The 20,143-nt window shown below is 48.3% G+C and overlaps 1 protein-coding gene across 9 annotated transcripts in view; it reads right to left on the bottom strand.

The window, feature by feature from the left end:
• NTRK3 (neurotrophic receptor tyrosine kinase 3) overlaps positions 1–20,143 on the bottom strand; it is a 342,122-nt gene that overhangs the window by 125,685 nt on the left and 196,294 nt on the right. For all 9 annotated transcript variants that reach the window (XM_032469115.1, XM_032469111.1, XM_032469113.1 and 6 more), the window contains one exon: positions 15,231–15,419. In XM_032469115.1, the coding sequence (XP_032325006.1) occupies positions 15,231–15,419 (189 nt within the window). The remainder of the gene's footprint in view (positions 1–15,230; positions 15,420–20,143) is intronic.

Here is a 20,143-nt window from a genome sequence, read left to right as displayed (position 1 = left end):
AAAAGGGAAGGTTGAGAAGAATGAAACTATCCTTTTTTGTTGTAAATGATGAATAATATGTTGAAGATATTCATACATTGCTAATAGCTTTTACTCCTAAAAGCAATTTAATAAACATGTTGAATAAGGAGCATTTTATTTTAAAAGATACACATTCTAATTTTGTCCACTAAGTTCCAATAACAGAATTTGCAAATGTAAGAGCAAAAAAAGGCAAAAGGTATGTCCGGCTCTGCTAGAGTTTATACACACCCACTCACTCACCACCCCCCACCAAAGACACACAAAATATCAAGGATGTTTCACACTAGACATAACCTGGCAAGCCAACAGGTCTAGTTGGATCATTCACAGACCCAGCTCAGTGTGTCTGAATCACTCACCTGATACCACCCCGTGGGTTAACAGTAGTCACCTGGATCTGGCTTGACAATTTTTCATTTAGAGTTCATGTCATCACACACACTGCTGCCCTGACACTACCCAAGAGAGGATGGCCCTCTTGTTCGTTTCTGATCCATAGTTTGTTGAGGGCTAGTCCTGTCCCTCCAGAATTAGCTTCAAATAACTTGAAATAAACAAGAAAATTCAGTCTCTGGTTTTTTAAATAAAAATCAAAATAGGAGGAATCTGAGAAAGTTTAGCTGGGAACTCATTAGAATGTGGCTCTACTTTTAATTCTCTGAAGGACTCACAAAATGCATATATTTCCATATTGAGCAGGAAGGGGTTAGATGTATCCAAATTCAAGACATTAAGGGGCATTCTCTGAATTCATACATTTTGCAAAACTTTGGAAATCATAATTAAATTCTCACCTGGCAAAATGCCCTCCTCGACCTTGACAAGGAGGTGAAGTTCTAGGATAGGGTCATGGTTCAAGATGAACTCTGAGGAGAAGGCAGGACTGAAGACACACAGGCCTTAGCTGCAGGTGCAGAAGCCAGCTACTCAGATTCGCGAGTTGAGCATGACGCTGGCTTGGACATGGGGAGATATTTCCCACCATGCATTGCTTTACCAAGGAGAAAGTGTGATTTGCAAATGATGTCAAACCAAATCTGCATGACCAAATCCTCCCGGGATGATCTGGTAGGTCAGAAGTGTTCTCATGACATTTCACATTGCTTCTTTAGTGGAACTGAGGCAGACGGTAACAATGGTACTAACAGCCTAAGAGCTAGAATTTAGTGATAGCTTTCTAAATGCAGGCAGCTGTTTCAAGCCCCTTGCATCCGTCCCATCATCTACTACACAGAGGACCCGATGGGGCAAGTCCTCCCATTATTCCCATACAGACTCAGACGGCACAACAGCAAGTCCAAGCTCCAGTGTCCACCCAAGCCCCCATGTGCGGTGGCCTGGGGGACCGTGAAGGAGAAGCACCCACTGTTCTTCGAGGAGTTCTACATCCAGCTGTCCCGCTCCTCTCCTGCCATCTCTATGTCATCCACAAATCCACATGACAAGAGACGCCTGGGTGGACTGGGACGATGCTGCTACGACATGGTGGCTTTGACATCAAGGAAGCATTTTAACACTATTTAAAATACAAACCTTCACACTTGCATTCTTATTATCCCCAAACACCTTGCAAAGCCAGCGTCCTTTCCCTACCCCTGACCCCTTCCCGTGTCTTGCTTACCCCATTTCACACTCCATCACACTCGGACCCCAAGCTCTGACACAGTCCCCTTTTGGAGGGGGCCTGAGATAGCACAGAAGTCACAGGTGATGTGAGGATAAGGGACGAGGGTCTCTTGCTTATATTACTGTCACCCAGAAAGTGCTTCTACATATGCATAGCAAAGCAACCACATCAAAATGACCTATTTGCTTGCTCATTTGCTCCTAACTCTCAATACAGTATCTAGAACTTAGCAGATGCTCAATAAATGTCTACTGAATAATTTAAAAAATACTACCAACAATTATATTGAAACCCATCTCAACTTCTTCAGATATTTTAGATGAGAGGGGAAAAGCAGCCATCAGTGTCTTCCGTAGTGCTTCTCATACTCTGGTGTGTATCAGAATCACTCAGAGGGCTTATTAAAGTCCAAATCACTGAGCTCTGCCCCCAGCATCTCTGATTCAGTGGATCTGGGGGGAAATCTCAAGAATCTGCCTGTCTAACATCTTTCCAGGTGATGCTGATGCCGCTGGTCTGGGAACCACCCTTGAGAACCATTATCTTATAGGAATGTCAGTCTTGTGAAATCCCACTGTCAAATGTGGAGTGACAGGATGTTTAAAAATTGCCAACACCGCCTTCCTTTGGGGCAGAGTTTAACCAGGTAGTGGAGCTACAGAACGAAAGCATGGTGATTGCCCAGCATAGGCTCAGCACACAGTGGGCCAGCAGCCAGTGTTTGCCAATGGAATACCTAAAGATGCAAAGCCGCACGCTTGGCGATGCTTAACCCGACCGGCTCTCCACAGAAACCATAAAGAAGAAGCCTAATGTGCTGTGTTGTCAACCGCAAATCACGTGAAGCTGTTTAAAAGTTGAGGAATAGAAACGAATTCCCTTTGTGAACTGATGCATTAAGTAACTTGAAAGCTGCGTGGGAATCAGATGCCCAGTAGCAGGTCGGCTTCCTTTTGAATGCCGTTAGGAACCCAGACACTCTTCAAAAAGATCTATCACGTGCAAATGATCTTTCTGATCATGTGCAAGGATTCATAGCAGCATCTGACTTTGGGAAGTTAGAGAAAATATTAAGACGGTGACACTGTATCTCATCAGGAAGCCAATGGGGCTGCGTGACAGCGCCCCTTGAAAGTTTACGAAAATAACAAAGAATCACTCCAAAGAGAAACGGTGGTATTTGAGATTCTTCAACCAGGTGGAAGTGTTGGAACAAACTGTACTTGACAAGGATGACTCCTGGCTTCAACTGCAGAATTCCCCAAAGACACTAAAACCAATTTCTGTAGCAATTGCTGCGCCTGAGTCGGACAGTTCACTTTTGTCAGACATTCCTTATTAAATGGCCCAGACAAAAAATCCACTTCTTTGGGGGGAAATAAAAAGACTGGATTTCCACTTACAGGTTCAAGAGAAGTGAGAAACAGTACGAAAGAATAGCCATTGGAACCAGTCCCCCTCCTGCCTCCAAATAATTATGTGACTTTATGTCACAGGATTATGTCTCTGGCCCTGTTTCTTCATCTATAGAATGAAGAGATTGGTCTTAATGGATCTCTCAGGCCTTTTTTAGATTACAAAAAAAATTCTCTGTTCTTTAAGGAAGTTAAATGAAAGAGAATTAAAGAGCAGGAAAGGAAGAATTTTGCTTTCAGCCAAGTCCTATTCCTGGAATAAATTTGGGTCCAAGATTTGAAGGCAAAAATATAAGCGAGGATCATATTGCAAATGCGATTGACTGGTTATAAAACCGAGGCCAGCAAGGACTTGCTCCCGGCTTGACACTTTTCAACATGGCAAAAATACAGGCTCTCCTGGGTGCTTCTGGGATGCTGCCTGGCATATCTCGCCTGCGACACGGGAGCTGGCTCTCCCCAGAAACAGTCTCTGACTCCTCTTCTTACCACCTTCCAAGGCTTTCCTATTTTTTTCCCCAAAAGCAAAAGGCATTAGTCTATCTATGTTTAGAAATGCACACAACAAATCAAGAAATAAATTCATATGTGGAAGGACAGAAATGCCAGTCTTAAAATCCAGGCAAACTTCCCTTTCAATAAGCCTGGGAAGACAATATACATAAATCAGAAGGAGTCGAACCTGCTGGCAGCCATGGGTAAATCTCTCTCACTTTCTAAATAACATTCTTTGTGCTGAAAGGTAGAGGCCGGGACTGTTTCATCTCTCTCCTTTCTGGGACGGGGGTCTTTCTACGACTGCTTGAAATTGTCCCTAAATGCAGAGAGATTTACCTACTTTGATCTTCTTGATTCTGATACCAATGGTTTCTTTACTTCCTAAGTCACTACCCGCTTCTGAACTGGTAATGATGACAAGCAGGGTAAACAAAGACTGGAACTATTTGAGTGCAAATTCTATGAATAAATGCATAATTGTCTTTTCAGTAACCTCTACTATGCAATACCTCAACAGGATCAGCCCCTTTACCCTGGGGCCTTTCTCCAGTCACCCTTGACCTCCATCCCTGGCCCTCCAAAGCCCCCTGTCTGCTTCCGGCTACCGCTGCTGTGACCTCGAGGGTCCTGGCTTTCCATCTCTGCCCATCCAAACCCTCCCCCCGCTTTCTAGAAAGCTCAGACCTTCCCTCCTCCGTGGAACTTTCACCCAAGCCTCTGTTCCCCTAATTCAAACAAGCTGGTGCTCTCTGAGAACACCTGGCTCTTTCCTCATGGGGTTTCTGTGACATGCATCTTGGATACAGACCTGAACATCTGGATCATAGAGACTGTCTAAGGCCTTTCTCCGCCACTGGAGGGTGACTCCCTCACGCAGGAACGATGCCCCTCTGCCCCTCTCTCAGCCTCCTCGTAGCATAGTAGTTGCTATGTAATTATGAGCTGCGTGCAAAAACCATCTTCTGTCCTCATTTTTCTCCCGCGTGGTGTTTACTCTGGAGTTGGCAGCATGATAGGGAGCAAAGCAGTGCTTGTTGACTGACTGATAGCCAGCTCTACAAGGGCGCCGAGGTGAGGAGGGCCCCGGCCACGCGTGTGTAGCCACTAAAAATAACTGCATAATTTTTAATAATATGAAATAAAGTTCTGTGACATATTGTTAAATAACAAATTCATATTATAAAACTGTATTCAAAATATGATCTCATTTTTGCATGATGCATGTGTATACACTGGCATAGACATGTCTGCCTGTGTGATTTGTTATAAGTGTAAAAAAAAGGGGGGGAGAGCCTGGAAAGCAGTGCATCAAAATGTGATAGCATTCATCACTGCGGCCAGGATTGGGGGTAACTTATATTTTCTTCTTTGTTCTTTTTCAGATTCTTCCCCCAAATATTTACAGTGAGCATATACACCTTCGGAACAAGAGCAAGTATTCAGCTTTATTCCATTTTTCTTAAAAGACAAAGAGAGGGGAACCAGAGCTGTGAGTCCTACGTCACCATCAGCAACGGACCGACGACTGAACACGTGACTCCCACGGTGCCTGGTCAGGACATGTCGGGGAGAAGCCACAGAGAATTTTGCTCAAGGATCAGGAATTTAAATTTGCATCACTAAGTATTCCTTAAGCATTCCATCACCGCTTCCTATGAACCTTCTCCCGGACCACAAGAGTTGGAGCTATTGGGGTCACTCTGCTGATACCAAGAGAAAGGAAAAAGCTTAGCTCCAGTTGCAGAAGTAGGCCAACCTCTGCGGCCAGCCCCTTCTCCCACTGCGCCCAGCAGGGCGTGCCTGCTCCCAGGGTCCTTCCATTCAATGCCTCTCACCATTTACATTCCAACAACGTGAAATGACGGATACTTTTAATACAAGAGACCTGTCATTTATTTATTAGCTGGGGACAGGCGCTGCAGCGAGAAGGATGCATTATAAATCAAGTCCTTTCTCAGCCATTAAAAATTAATACAGTTCATAATGTAGAACATCGGTAATTTCTTTATTAGAGCAGCGCATCATTATTTTTCTTCTTTTCTTCCAGGTTTTGTTTTTACTTCCTCCCTTCCCTGAGGACATGGTATTCGTCCCACGACTGGTTGGGTATAAATTACCCCAGGGCAGGGTATAGGGAAACGCAGCCTTTCAGACAGAGGTTAAAATGGAGCAGTGGAATCAAAGGTCTGGAAAAAAAGACCGCTGCCCAATTTCCCCTCAGAAATAGAATCTCATGGCACCTTCCCATTTTGCCTCATGGAGGCTCATTTATGATATTCCTTTTCTGACCCACCTGCATCAAAAATGGAAGGCATTTTAGGTCCCTGATAGGCTAGAGAGAAAGAAATGCCTAAAGCAGGTGATTTTAGGCGTGCTGGGAGGTCTCTAGGTCCTGTCTGCGGCTGGATGCTTCCTCTCGGAGGGACCTTAACTAGTTTTTGTCATGTCTCCAAATGAACTCAGCATTCACCGAAAAAAGCTCGGGTATTAGAAGCCCAGGTCCAACCAGGAGCCCTTCATATACCTCACCCTTCAGGCCTGGGATTCAAGGATGCCACGCAGACCAAATGATACTGGAACATGCCAAGAGCCTCCTCAGTGAGCCTCTGAGTCTTCCCTTTGGTTCTTCCCCTGAGTGGCAGCTCCAGGAAATGCAAAAACCTGGAATTATACAGAGGGCAACTTCTGCGCTCCTCAGCTTCAGAGGTGGTAAAATGGAGAAGCTAGAATCTCTGTGTGTCCCCTTCCCATCTTGGGGACGTTGAGAGGGTTGCAGTGGTTGGGTCAACCAGATGACCTTCTCCGATCACCTGCCAAGGGGTGTGTGTGAAGGGAAGGGGACCTTTCCCCACCTGCCCATACACACTCTGGCAAGCTGTCCTGGCCCCGAGGGCTCTGAACAGCATGGCCCCACGCCCAGGCTACCGGTGTTGATGACTTTGTCAAACCAGCCACCACTGAGTTAACGCTCCTAAGCAACAAATCCCCACAAATCCCCAAGCACATATTTAAAATCTATTTTCAGAATTACGCTGAGCATAATTCAACCAACCAGTGAGCCATTAGGAGTTTAGTCCTTACACTTCTTCTTCACCAATGGCATGAGGGCCGCCCGACTCAGCAGACTCCAGTGCGAAGAGTTGCTGTGTCACCAGCAACTCCGGGTCTGGGGACGGAAGCTCACACAGTGTCTGGTGAGAGGCCCGGCTGGCCACAACCTGGGTGGCAAATTAAGCTACGCAGCTACCAGGGACAGGAAAAAAGGAGGCTTGGCCGAGAAAGGCCAACTTGACCCCAAGGACTTCCGCTCCCCTCCTCCGGTGTAGCTCTTGCATCCCCTCCACTGCCCATCGAGTTTGGGCCCTGCCTTCCAGGCCTCCAAAGCGCTAGATGACCTGCCTGGGTGGAATTGAGCAGCGGGCAGCCTACACAGAAGCCATGTTCGCGTCAGAAAGGGCGTGCCTTGTGCGGACTCCGTGGTGGGCACCGTGGGTCACCCAAGCTAGCGTCTGCCTGAAAATCTCCAAGACCATCCTCAGTCTCCCAAAAGGCTGGGGTGCAGGTGAAGTGGTGGTCAGCTCACAGTGAGGGGAGGCAGTCCAGGCCCAGGCAAAAGGCAGGTTCCTAACCCCCAAGTTTTGTTTGAATCCTGGGTCCCTCACTGACCAGTGAGTAACCCTGGGCAAGTTCCTTAGCTTCCTTGAGTCTGAGTTTCCTATTCTGTGAAGTGAGGGTCGTAACACTTATATTACAGTCGGATTTAATGCAGAGAGAAGGACCTGATGAGGGGAGGAGAGGGTGGCGTGCTCCGTCTCACCACAGTTTTGTCATTTGTCAAGCTCTGAGGCTACAGGAAATGTCTTAACCTCCCCCAGGCCTCAGTTTCCCCATCTATGAAGGGGTGGGGGGGCGGGTGGCTATAACAGCACCTACCTGCTCTGGCTTTGTAAGGATTAAAGAGTTTATTCTATTTAAACTCTTTCCAGTGCTCCACAGTAAGCACTATGCAGTGTAAGATGTTATTATTTTCAGGTGCTTAAGGTTCAGAGCCTGGCCCTCGGGAGGTACTGAGAGGTACTGAGCAAACGGTATTTCTCTTCTATTCACTTCTTTCCTTCTCTTCACCAGCCCCTGCTCCCACCGACTCTCCAGAAATGATGCTGCCAAAAGATCACACAGCAGCTCCTAGGAATGCACACAGCTTGCTCAACCAAGATAATCGGATCCAGCTAAAACCACGTGAAGAAATGTGTCTTTGCTCGGGCATGTAAGTATAGCCTTGAAAACTAGCAGAACAGTTCCCCAGACCAGAACAGCAGTGACAGCAACCACAAATTACCAGCCTGCTTTCCCTAGGGGGAGACAGGAGAACTCACATTTGCATGAGATCAATGTTCTCCTCTTCCTCCGGCCACTTGTACCCCAAGAAGCCTCTGCTCGCTCCTAGGAGAGCAGGAGGCTGAATGACTAGTGAGCATAGGTTGACCCTCGGAGAAGAGGTGGGGTGGCAGGCAGCATCACTTCTCACAGCCATTTCCCCTTTCCTCCTTGCTAATAGACCCCAATTCTGAGGAGGCAGTCACTCCCTTCCAGGCAGCCTTATGCCTCCGGGGAAGGTGAGTTGCATCCCCAAGCCCAGGGCAGAATCTGGAGGAGCCTAGGTGTTTGTGGTAGCCCCATTTTCTTTATGGGTGATTGGTTTAGGAATACACAGATGACATGTTTCTGGTTAATGAGACAGGAGGGAAAGGCTGCTGGGAGACTTGGGAGAAGGTTTTCTTAATTTCAGTCAACTCACAAAAAGAAACAATTCTGCACACCCCTACTCCGTCCTTGTGTTTAGTTGTGATGCCTGGAGCTGCTGCAACCATTCTGTAATCATGAGGGGAGCCAGCCTGGTGGTAAAGCAAAACACAGAAAGGCAGAGACAAAAGAATCACAGAAGAGTAGAACTAGAACCCTAATGTACCTCACCAGGAAGCTTCCCTACTTATTTGCTTGAGTTATGCAATGACCAATTTTCTCTTTGTTTAAGCCCAGTGGGTCAGGATGGTCTAGTACATTCAGCCAAAAGATCTGAACTGATACAATCAGTGTCCCAAACATGGGCTATGTGCATAATATGAACAAGACCCCCCCACACATATATCTGTGTCTGGAGGCCCCAAGTATACATCTGCTAAGAAAGAATGAAGGGGTTGTGTACTTATGCATAAGAACAAGGAAAAAAGGAAGGTCCTGTGCAGACGCGCAGTGAAACTCCAACTACTAAAGGAACCATGTGGGCACAGACATACAAGTAACTCAGCGTGAGGCTCTCAGGCAGACAGACAGGGAAGCAGGGGCCCTGCAATTTCAACAAAGTAATGTTTGCTTCCAAGAGGGGAGATCAAACAAAGAATATGAAACAACACAAAAGAATCCCACCATGAATCTCTCCACTGTCCCCTCATGGAGCCTACAGCATTTTGGTCTCATTAACCCAAAAGGAAATTGGCCTGAGCCCTCTGCTCATCTTCATCCATCATTTCCCGACAACCAGCATATTACAGTCCTGACTCCTAATAGCATCACTGTGGCTGTGGATCTGGGTGATAAAATGCTATTTCTTAAGAGTTGGGAGAAAGAAATCATTGGAGGGAAAGATACTTATCTTTTCAGAAATAACTTCAAGCTTTGAAACCTTTCTTTCTGACACCATCAAGCTGGTTTCCCCCAACAGTATATTTGAGGCAGGAATTGTTAACGATCATTGTAAAACTACTGCTGTTAAAGGCCAGGATGATCACATACATGCCACATCATCTCAAAAAATACCAGCTAAGGCTACTTGGTCCCATTGAAATGGCCCAGCGGGGAGGGTAGAGCTCAGTGGTAGAGTGCATGCTTAGCATGCATGAGCTCCTGGGTTCAACCCCTAGTATCTCCATTAAAAAAAAAAAAAATTAAATTAATTTTAAAAAATGCCAGCTAAGATGGCCACATTTTTCCTATCTTAGTTTAGAGAGGTGAATGCTTTGCCCACAGTCACACAGTCACTGAGTCGATAGGCTGGGACCAGGGTCTGGGACCACCCACATTCATTTCACTTTCTTTTCCAAAGAAAAAGGATCCCCTGTCACCAAGGGTTCAGGTCACTCTCTCAGCGGGCTAGACCCTGCCCTGGCCCACTGTGCGCCAAGAGCATAGATCCCCTCCTTGCAACGGAGAGGTGCTCTGACCTTCCACACAGCGGCTCGGAAACAGCGGCTCGGAGGCAGCAGCTTGCTTCTTGGATCGTGCATTTCTCCTTAGAGACAGCTCCCTGAGATTCCAATCCTAAACGGCAGATCTGCCTGGAAATGAGGAATGCAGGGAAAATGTGGCCATGACCAGCATCGCCGGATCTGGGGGTTTAGGAAGTGTTAGAGACACCTGCAAAAGGCTTCTAAGCAGAGAAAGACCCCTGATCCATTTGAATGAGGGCACTTGGTGCTCTGCCAGAAATCCTGAAGAATGCCACCGACCCAGCTCTGGGCGTTCCCATGGAACACAACCACTTCCCGTCCGTCCCAGATGCTTGGGAAGAAATGTGATGGTGCACATGCCAAACAGGCTCAGGCCCATCTGGGCTCTCTGTCAGACGAGCTACCACATCTGCTGGGGAGGCAAAAACAGGACCCCAAACCCAGAACAGCAGGGAGTGTGAGCCACTGAAGATCTGTGACCACAGAGATGCCAACAGGGACACCTCAAAGATCAGGTTTGATGGCCCAATAAATTCAGAAAATGCTGCAGACTCAGGGATTCTCCTACGAAGTTGCAATGCTCTTTACCATTAAAAGTTACCAGAATCCCACAGAAAAAAAAAAAAAAAGCAACCCAGGTTTTCCCACTTATTTGACCAGCGAACATTGTTTCTGAAAAATGTTTAACATCCCTCAGAGCACAATTTGGGAAATCCTGAATTAAAGGAGAAGACGGAAGGGCCATTGGACTCAGAGCTTCTTGGCTAAGAGATGGGTAGAGCTTAGGTTTTTAATTATCAACCATTAAGAAGAAAGCACAACGGGGCGGAGAACGCCCGGCTCTTTGGCACAACTCCCATCAAGAGTATGACTCACGCTCATTCATCGGAAATGGAGATGATGGCCATTTTCTCCTGGAAAAGGGCTTCTGGAAAGAGAATACTAATGGGGACCACTAGTGACGGAGCCCCTGCCGCCTCTAAGCATGGGGGGCAGGTGTCTCTTTTCCCTTTCCCTGCCTTTTAGCTTCTACCCATAAAGTAGGAATTTCTGTCTCCTTGGAGATACAGGAAGGAACCTCCAGCCCATCCCTCAGCCTGTGCTCTTGGCCCCTCCCCATCAGAGGTAAGTGATTCACCTGATGGGTGAGGTTTGCCCACCCATCACCTCCCATCATGTTTCTCTTCCGGGTAGGGTGGGGCAGAAAAGGGAGACTCTCCTTGCCGGTGTGTTTTCCAGGGCACCCCTAAGCTTCCTGACTTGCAAAAAATGAGGCAGACTCTACCTTCCATGCAACTATATAGACAGCATCTGCTCTGTGTATCCCAAATTCAAGGCTTGGGATCAGGAAGCCCATTTTGACTTTAAGCAACTTTCTTAAGTCTAGCAATAATGCTCAACTTTCATCTGACCCCTCTGTGGACTTCTCAGCTGGTTCAGGATGATCACCCTTAAAAAACTCCCATACGGACTGGAAGACTGAATCAAATTGAAGGAAAACAAGAAGAGTAAAGATGGCTCTGGGAAATCTTGAGCTAGAGAGGATCTCTGGAGGGGAGTTAATCCTCCCACTCCTTGAAGACAAGACTGAGGCCAGGCCTGCCAAGAAGACAAGTGGTCCTTCTGCTCCCAGGCTCTGCACAGGAAACGAAGGACCCACTCCACATCTCACTCTCAGCTGATGGCTGCACCTTCCCTGGGGCTCATGCTCCACCATGACATTCCTCCAGGCTGGCCGGGGGGCTTGTCATTCTCCACCTCCTCCTCCGCCGTGTAGCACATGCTTATCCCTTAAGTACTTTTTTTAAAGCCAATTACCGTGTATTTACAGTGAGCGTAATTACACCCAATTACTTAATTAGCATGACGGCATGCAGCTACTAACTTTGAGTATGTGATTACGGCAGTGAAGCGCAGAACAGATGAGGTCATGGTGCTCAGTCGGAAGGCAGGCTGTCTTAGCTCACGATGGACGGGAGTCTGTCTGTTTGGACTGCTTGGTTACAGCTCCAAAGTACGTGCTCAAGAATGCTGAGCGTTTTAAGGCAGTTTGGGAGACATGGCATCATTTGATTTTTTACTTCCTGGGATAAGGGGAAAAAATGGCAAAATGCCATGCTTAGATTATGCTTAGATCAAAGGGATTTGGGAGTCAGCACCCAACAGGGGTTAATCTCCAGGGACCGAAACCCTGAGGACAAGCTCAAGCATGTGGGCCCAGGACTTACTGCCTTGGCTCCTGAGATAACCCCTTCTGGAATCATCTAGCTCTTTCTAGACAGAAAGAAAACTGGCAATGTGTCTGAGCACGCCTTTCCTCCTTGGACTCACCAAACCTAGCATCACAGCTCTCTTGGGGGCCTGATACTTATCCTAATTGGATCTGAAAATAAGACTGAAGAAAAATCCAAGGGGAACAATCCTAATTTATGTTCAGTTAAAATGTGCTAAGAAAGAGTGCCTGACGAACAGGGCCTGGAGATACCCAACTGGTTAAAAAAGGCTAAGGAAAAGTCTCACGGTTGCCTTCACCAAGGTTCCACCTATCACTCCCTCACCGGGGGCTGTCGATACGCAACCAGCAGAATAAAGGAGGAGACACTGCAGAGCAGCACCTCCCCACCCCCGCATCGGTCCCATCCTCTCCGTGTCACATTTAGCCAAGCCTGCCTCCTTAACCAACCACAGGGAAGCAAACAGCCGTCCCTGGTACGCCAGCCTCCTCCTTCCAGCTTCATTCCCGAAGGAGGAGCTCCTAGCCCAGCCCTGTAACTAGACCCCCTTCCTTCCATCAGGCAAGGCCATCAGGACTTCTGCTGGAGAAAAACCTAGAAAGGCTTATTCTTCACTAGCAGCAGCCTCTGCTCCGAGTTCCGGGATGTAGGGGGGGGGGACGCCCAGCCTCCCAGACAAAGAAGCCCATTCTCCATATTTCATCTGCAAGTCCATTACGCTGAGCTAAGTGGCTGGGAATAAGCACCCATCATTACCCTGCGCTAAGCAATGTTTGTTAGTATAGAAGGTGACAGAAATCTATATCACGTCGATGCGCTATTAATACTGCATTACGCACGCAGGCTCTGTGCTCCCCACCGCAGCTGGGAAACCGGTCCTGGCAGCTCTTCTCCCGGAGAAGACAAGCTCCATGGCCAATTGGCCAAGAAGCCACTCGTTCACTCCTGAAGGAGCCACCGGTCCCAGCTAAAGGGACACAGTCACAGACCTAGTGGTTCCGGCTTTGGTCATCTTTGTGGAAGTCCTCGCCTTGCAGGCTGGATTCCGTATTTATGAATTCGCCTACTCGCCACAACCTCGGTGCAACCAATCCACAGCCAATACTCACCGTGCTTTCACGGCCATTTACAAACATTCCAGGGGTGGTGACAAATCTGAGTCACTCCACATGCACGTTCCCCGCTGAGGGTCAAAGGCCACGCCTTGCCTTCTTGTCTTGGTTCTTGTATTACAGACAAGCATCCTTCTCATGGTCTATTTAAGGCCCCTGTTTTGCATGTTGTGCTTTCTGTGGGTGAGCTCCCTGTTTAAGGCAGCCCCCAGCAGAGCACTGAAGTGCTGTCTAGTGTTCCTATGGGCAAGAAGACCATGATGGGTCTCATGGAGAAAAGAGGCGTGTTGGATACGCTGTGTTCAGGCATGAGTCAGAGCGCTGTCGGCCACTGTGAGTTCAAGGTGAATGAACCAACAGCATGTACTAAGCTATCTTTAAACAGAAGCACGCATAAGACAGGTTATGCCTTGATCAGCTGATAATAAGTCTGTGACCAAAGGCTCACAGGAACCTAACCCTGGATTTCCCCTAGGAACAATGGTCCAGCATGCACTAATTCAGTGTTCATGGTGACTTTATAGAACATTACTTTGAATAATGGAAATCAATTGTATATTCAGCACCGCAATGCCAAGTCTCTCTTTAAACACCAGCATCACTTTAGAAAACTCAGCAACACCAACCCTAGATGGGGCTTGGGCCCATGCTACCATCACAGAAGGGCTTTCCTCCCAGCCACACCCAGGTCAGTCCGGGATGAACATGATCAGAGGCAAGAGCTTTAGCCAGAGGAGAACCATTCTTTGCACTGTCTTCCCCACTGTTTATCTGAAACACAGCTGTCTTTCTTCCCTTGCCCAGCCCTGGTCCAGAACCCAAGTTCCTTTTCTCTAAACTGACACTTGATAGGGGAGTCTGATAAACACTGAGACGGATTCTGGAAGGCACTCATGGCCGGGGCAACGGAGGACCTTATCCTGATTCCAGCCCAGTCCCTCCCACTATGGCAATCCTCTCACTAAAAATCAGAGCCAGAAAAACAGAAGCCAAGGTGGATGGGGTAGCCAAATGCCCACTCTGCTATAAGATGGACCGGTGGGAGCAGCGAGAGTTCTCCAAGTTACAGAGTGTGTTCCAAGTATAGAGAGCTCCACTGGGGGCAGAGCAAGGCCAGAGGAATTTCTCCCTAGGCTGACCTGGGACCAGCAGACCAGAGATGAAGAGAACAGACTGGCAGAAGCCTGGGGACAGGGAGGGGGGACTCAGAACCTCGGGTAACTTGTCTGTAAGATAAGGCCTTAGCCTAGCCCATGCCTTCTGTCCCTACCAGCTCTAAGGCAGTCTTCGGGGGTCTCTGTTCCCTCTCCTGGTATAGCTGAGCATTTCCTGGGGGCAGGAGCAGTGAGAGGGGAGGGGTGTGTCCTGGGGTTGCTGGGCCTAGACTGAACCTGGGGACACAGCCAGGGGAACCCCTGCTGGATGGAAGGCCAGGCCATGGAGGCTCCAGGAGCTGGGAGAGGCCCTAGCAGAGCTCAGCAGAAATACCAAGAGAGGGGCTGAACCTACAGGAGGTAAGAGACAGTAGGAAACAGGTGTCCGGAGCCCTCAGATCGGAGTGAGACATCTGCAGTGGGGAGGGGAGGGTCCTAGCCCTGGGGTCATGATCCAATTCTCAGGACATACAGTTCGGGGCACTGGAGGGGCAGCTAGAGAGATGTTTCCATTCAAAAGGCACCCATCGCCCTTCATCCCCGTTCCCCCTCGTGGATGGGTGGGTGGAGGGTCTGATGACCCGAGGGGCTGGACAGAGTCAGGTTATGTTTCCTGAATACACAGGCAGGTCCACAAATGAAACCAGCCATGTCTGTGCCCCCTGCCTTACTGGGAGCACCTCTCCAGGTGGGGCGGGGCCTCCTGCCTCCAGGCTGCTCCCTGCCCTGAGCCCCTCTGCCCAGGGGACCCTGTCCCAGTGGCATCTCCTTGCCCAAGCTATCCTTCAAGTTTTGAGACAAAGAGGGAGGGTCTCTGAGAGAGTGGGAGGTTAGCAGGTGGTAGGTCACTGCAGAAGGTTCCAGAGCCCCAGCTACGTGTGGTCTATCGCCACGTCACCCTCCCTCCCCAGAAGGGACGACATTTACTGCAGTACTCACACGTGTCTGGCTTGTGGCAGTTGTGTCCCTGACGGAAGTACTGAGGGTTCTCAATGACCGGGATGCGGGTCATGCCGATGACCACCGTGTCCGGCCCGGCGTCCAGCGACGAGGGCGTGGTGATGCCATGGTTGATGTGGTGCAGAGGGCTGGCTGAGTCCTCCTCGCCGCTGATGACAGCCACGGGACCTGCGCACGCCAGGAGAGACACAGGACCCCGGTGAAGTCACATCGGCCAGTGCCCAGTCCTGCCCACAGACCCTTTCACTATTTTTGCCACCAGATTTTTCTGTAGGAGCAAAATCCACTGGAAAAGTATTCCCCATTCCCCTCCAAACGCTCTGGATTCTGAATTAAGAACTACCGCTTAATTCTCTTTCACGAGAGAGAGAGAGAAATCTACCCCATCACATCACAGAAACAGCTGCAAAATAAGAGTAAATTGAAACGACTATGACATGAATTATTTCCACGTTCCCCAAAATCCAAATTAGTTCAAAATAATCGAAAGTGTAAATACGTTTCTTTGCTTACATAACAACAAAAGGATGAAAAAAAAAAAAAGATCTAGCAGCAAGATGCCCCCTGTCCCTCGTCTCCTCGGGAGCTTTCAAACCTACGGATGCGGGGTCCCACCCTCAAAGAGTCCGATGCAGTTGTTCTGGGGGTGCAACTTGGGCGTTAGGATTTAAAGACCTTCCATGGGAGTCCCATGTCCAGCTAAGATCTGGAGCCTCTCATTAGGCTTGTAGGCTGGACAGCCTTTCCAGAGGGGCCATCAGATTCCTACAGGAGGGTGAAGCAGCTTTCCCTGGACTCTGCTGTCCACGCTCCCTGGCCCACAGAGAGACAAGCCCCACGTGGCCTTGGATCTAACCGGAGCCCGCTCTCACGGCTGACAGTAACTCAGCCTGCACCACTGTCAGCCACAGACAGCTGGGCCACCTGTCCCAGCCTTGAAAGCTCCAATATACTTGCCCCTACGGCCTCAGAGAACATCATTTGTGTCTTCACCAACCCCAGAGCCACCATTTTCCAACGCAAGGAAGAAACCCAGTAAATAAGGTTATTTGCAAACACAAGTTGACAAAGACAATTCATGCCGCTGTCTTGGTAGAGCAATGATTCTGCTTGGTGGCGCGATTCTCCCATATGTACAAATAAAACTCCTGTAAAGTGAATTAGCTGTGACTGTTTGTGGCTTCCTCCAAGTGGCGTTTTAAATGGCTGCTTTGCAAGACACACGGTCCCAAGACAAAGTGCCTGCTGTGATTTGGTTTTGCGGCTTGAACAATATTTCCACTGCAGAAATCCATTACTTCTTACTGCAGTTTATGGGGAGAATGTTTCCCATCAAACAGCAAGGTGAAGCGCCAATGAGGCAGAACTAAATGGAAGATGGGTAAACACAAACTGAGGACCCTGAATGCCACTCCGCCAGCCCAGACAGGCTTATTCCATTCCACGACAAATGTCTAACTGTGCTTGGAGACCACGGGGAAACAGAGCAGGACATGGTTGCCCAAACACTCACAATCATCACGTGCCTGGCAAAAAAGAGGCCAGTTGCTGAAAACACCGTGCGAACCTTTTTGTTTTTGAAACACTGCAACAGTGATTTCCAGTTAAACACGGAAAACTAAGCACTAGCCTTTACCCTCCTCTCCCCAGTGCTACTCACACACAAAGGAATTAGAGAAATGTTTGTGCACAAAGAGAAAGAGGGGAGGGGAGACAAGAGAAAATGAGATATTTCAATAACATTTTGGAAGATGAAAAACCCAAGGAGGAACGCTCGCTTAGAGAGAAGAGGAAGATATTGAAGAAACAACCACCCGATGTGCAGCGGAGAAATGTGATAGGAAGTCTGTCCGGCTGGAGAGGCCCAGTCCTTGCAGGGACATCAGACCCAGGAAGGCTGGGGTGAGGCTCGGGGCTGAAACAAGGCACCCGGCCATCACCTCACCTTCATCCCACCGGAGTCTAGTGGTTTATTCCCAGAGAAACCGAACCTGAAAGATTCAAGGGAGGACCGGGGTGAAGCATGAGGCTGAGCCCTTTCTTGCCCCCAGAACAACAGAAACCAGGAGCAACCCTGCCTACCAGCCACCTCCCCCACAGTCTCACCTCAAACACCCCCACCCCACAGGGGATTACAGAGTGCGTCTCTGGAGAAACTGAATGCCTCAAAAAAGACTTCTGGAGGGTGATGCGTGAGGGTCTCCCAAAGAGAGATGCCTCGGTAAGGCAGGACAGTGGACAAGCCCCACCCATGCACACAAAGCAGGATCTCTGCAGCTTTCCAGAGCTCAACTCCTAAATATAAAGAAGCCATCCAGGGTCACCAGACACCTCAGCAAAGCTTCAGCGTGGAAGAGGGAGCCCAAGACACACAGACAGTCAGGGACCTGCAGGAACCAGAGGTGACGCAGGGAGCAGAAGGCTTCTTTTAAAAAATATTCCCAGAAAGATAAAGGAAGACACTGCACCCAGAAAACAAGATGGTATGTGAAATGTGAACAATTGGAAGGTGAGAAAGAATCCTCGAGAGTTATGATCATCAAAATCTGAAAGTCAAAGAGGAGTGGAAGATAAGCCAAGGAAATGTTCCAGAAAGTCAAATAAAAGGGGAAAATGTGGTAAATTGGAAGGAAACAAAAATTAAAGGCTTGATCCAGAAATCCAATGCCTGATTAACAGAAGACAGAGAGAGGCAGGGAGGCGAAGAGGAAGAGGAAAATAATAGAAAAGATAGGAGTGAGAATAAAAAAAAATATGGAAAAATTACCCTCAAATATTATCTACCAAGTTCCCAGAACAATTAATACACACAGGAAAGAGTAAATGAGCGTGCACACCTGTGTGCACATGTACACACACACACACACACACACACATCAAGGCACAAAATTATAAAATGCCAGAACCATGAGGATAAAGAGAAGATACTAAGCGCTTCCAAGAGGGAGAGACAGGCCATATTTCAAAAGGAACAGCAATTAGAAGGCAGCATAAGTCTCCCCGACAACCTACTACCATTCCTGTAACTGAGCAAACTCCTTCAAAATCCTGATGGACCAAAGTTTAACCTAGAATTCTGCACCTAAATATGTATTCATCCATTTGTAAAGGCAAAAGAAAGGTATTTGCAGGCGTGTAGAAATTCATCTCACCCTTTCTTAGAAAGCTATAGGAGGGGGAAAAGGCGAAAGGAGGAAAGGAGGAAAGGGGGTGTCAGGGATCCAGGTCCCCAAAGACCAAACAACAGAAGACTCCCTACACCTCGCCCTTCCATTCTCAGCATTATGGGACCTGGGTTGCTATGGTGACATGGAGGAAGGACACCAAATCAGGAGGACTTTGGAGAAGGTATAACATTGGGGCATTTAAATCTGCTCTCATCAAGTCAACAGACAAAGTGAGGGGTCAACAAAATGTTCCAAAAGCCTGTGATCTAAAACAGTGTCTGCTTTCTCCACATTATTTATTCTAGAATCTGAAAGGGCGGGGGAAAGAGCCATGGGGGGAGAAGTGTTCTACGACAGACTCCCAAGCCACGGAAAGGGATGGACGGGGCCGCCCGTGAAAACGTCACAGAAACAAAAGAATAACACAGCGGCCTGGAGAACCCACTACTTAAAATTCAGGCAGAGGAAGAAGAGGTGGAGAAGAAGAATGAGAAGAAATGGCCAGAGAAGTCGAAGAGAATCAGAAAAGGTTGCTGTGCTAGGAGTCGAAGGAGGAGACTTTCCAGACACTGCAGAGCATCACATCCAGAGGCCAAGAAAGACGAAGAATGAAACTGGCCACTGCGTTTGACGATCAGAAGACGGCCTGAAGGAGAGCGGTTTCCACCGAACGGTGGAGGAAAATCTCAATTATAACGGGTTGGAGAGCTAGCTAGAGAAATCATCATCATCATTTTTATCATCGAGTGTTTCCTGTGCATCAAGCCCCGTGGAGGTATCTCCTTTACCTTTATAATGCCTCTGAGGTTGGTACCGTGGTACAGATGGGGGCACTGAGGCATAGAGCAGGGACCTGCCCAAGGACACACACCTAGCAAAGAAGTGGCGATGCTGGAATTCACACTGACAGCCTGGCCCAGAGCCTGTGCACCCATGACGCAGCACTGCGTCCCTGGACGCGCAGACTGTGGGGGAAACGTATTTGCTGAAAGGGACACTTGATCAGTTCCAGTACATTATCGTCCTCATGAGCAGCTGCCTTCGATTGCGGGGCCCTGAGACCCTTTTTCAAAGATGTTCCTCTTGACCCTGGAGAATGGGGACAAGAGTGAGTCACCTCATTAGACTCACCCAGATAGATTACAGATAATTCATCATCTTCCCCTCTTCTGAGCGCTGTTGAATGCTCTTATTCAACTACGTGCACATCAGAGAGAGGACGATGCCATCAGCCTGCTGTCCAATCCCCAAGGCCCTCTTACTCACCTCCGCTCTCCCATAAACCACATTCCTTCAAATAAAACCAATAAAGAGTACATAGACCCATCGCTTCAAAGGACGTAAGAGGAGATGCAGCTGGTGCCGGGGCAATTCAAGTCCTCCTCGGACAGGACTGTTCTGGGTATGGCAGAATATTTAGCATCCCTGGACCTGGGCATTAAAGCCAGTCTCAGGTTCATCCCTTGTAATAAATGCACCCTGCTGGTGAGGGCTAACGATAGGGGAGGAGGTTATGCTTGTGTGGGGGCACAGAATATGTGGGGACTCTCTGCATCTTCCTCTCAATTTTGCCATGAACTTAAAATTGCTCTAAAAAAATTCATAAACAATTTTTACAATAAATATTTTTAAAAAGCCAATGTCCCCAAGACACAACACATTTCCAAACATCCCTTGGGGTGACAGACCTGCCCCAGATGGAGAACTGCTGATGGAGGCACTAAC

This window comes from Camelus ferus, chromosome 27, assembly GCF_009834535.1.
Source record: "Camelus ferus isolate YT-003-E chromosome 27, BCGSAC_Cfer_1.0, whole genome shotgun sequence".
Classification (NCBI taxonomy): Eukaryota; Metazoa; Chordata; class Mammalia; order Artiodactyla; family Camelidae; genus Camelus; species Camelus ferus.
Note: the sequence above shows the minus strand (reverse complement) of the source record. Positions and strands in the feature narration are given on the sequence as shown.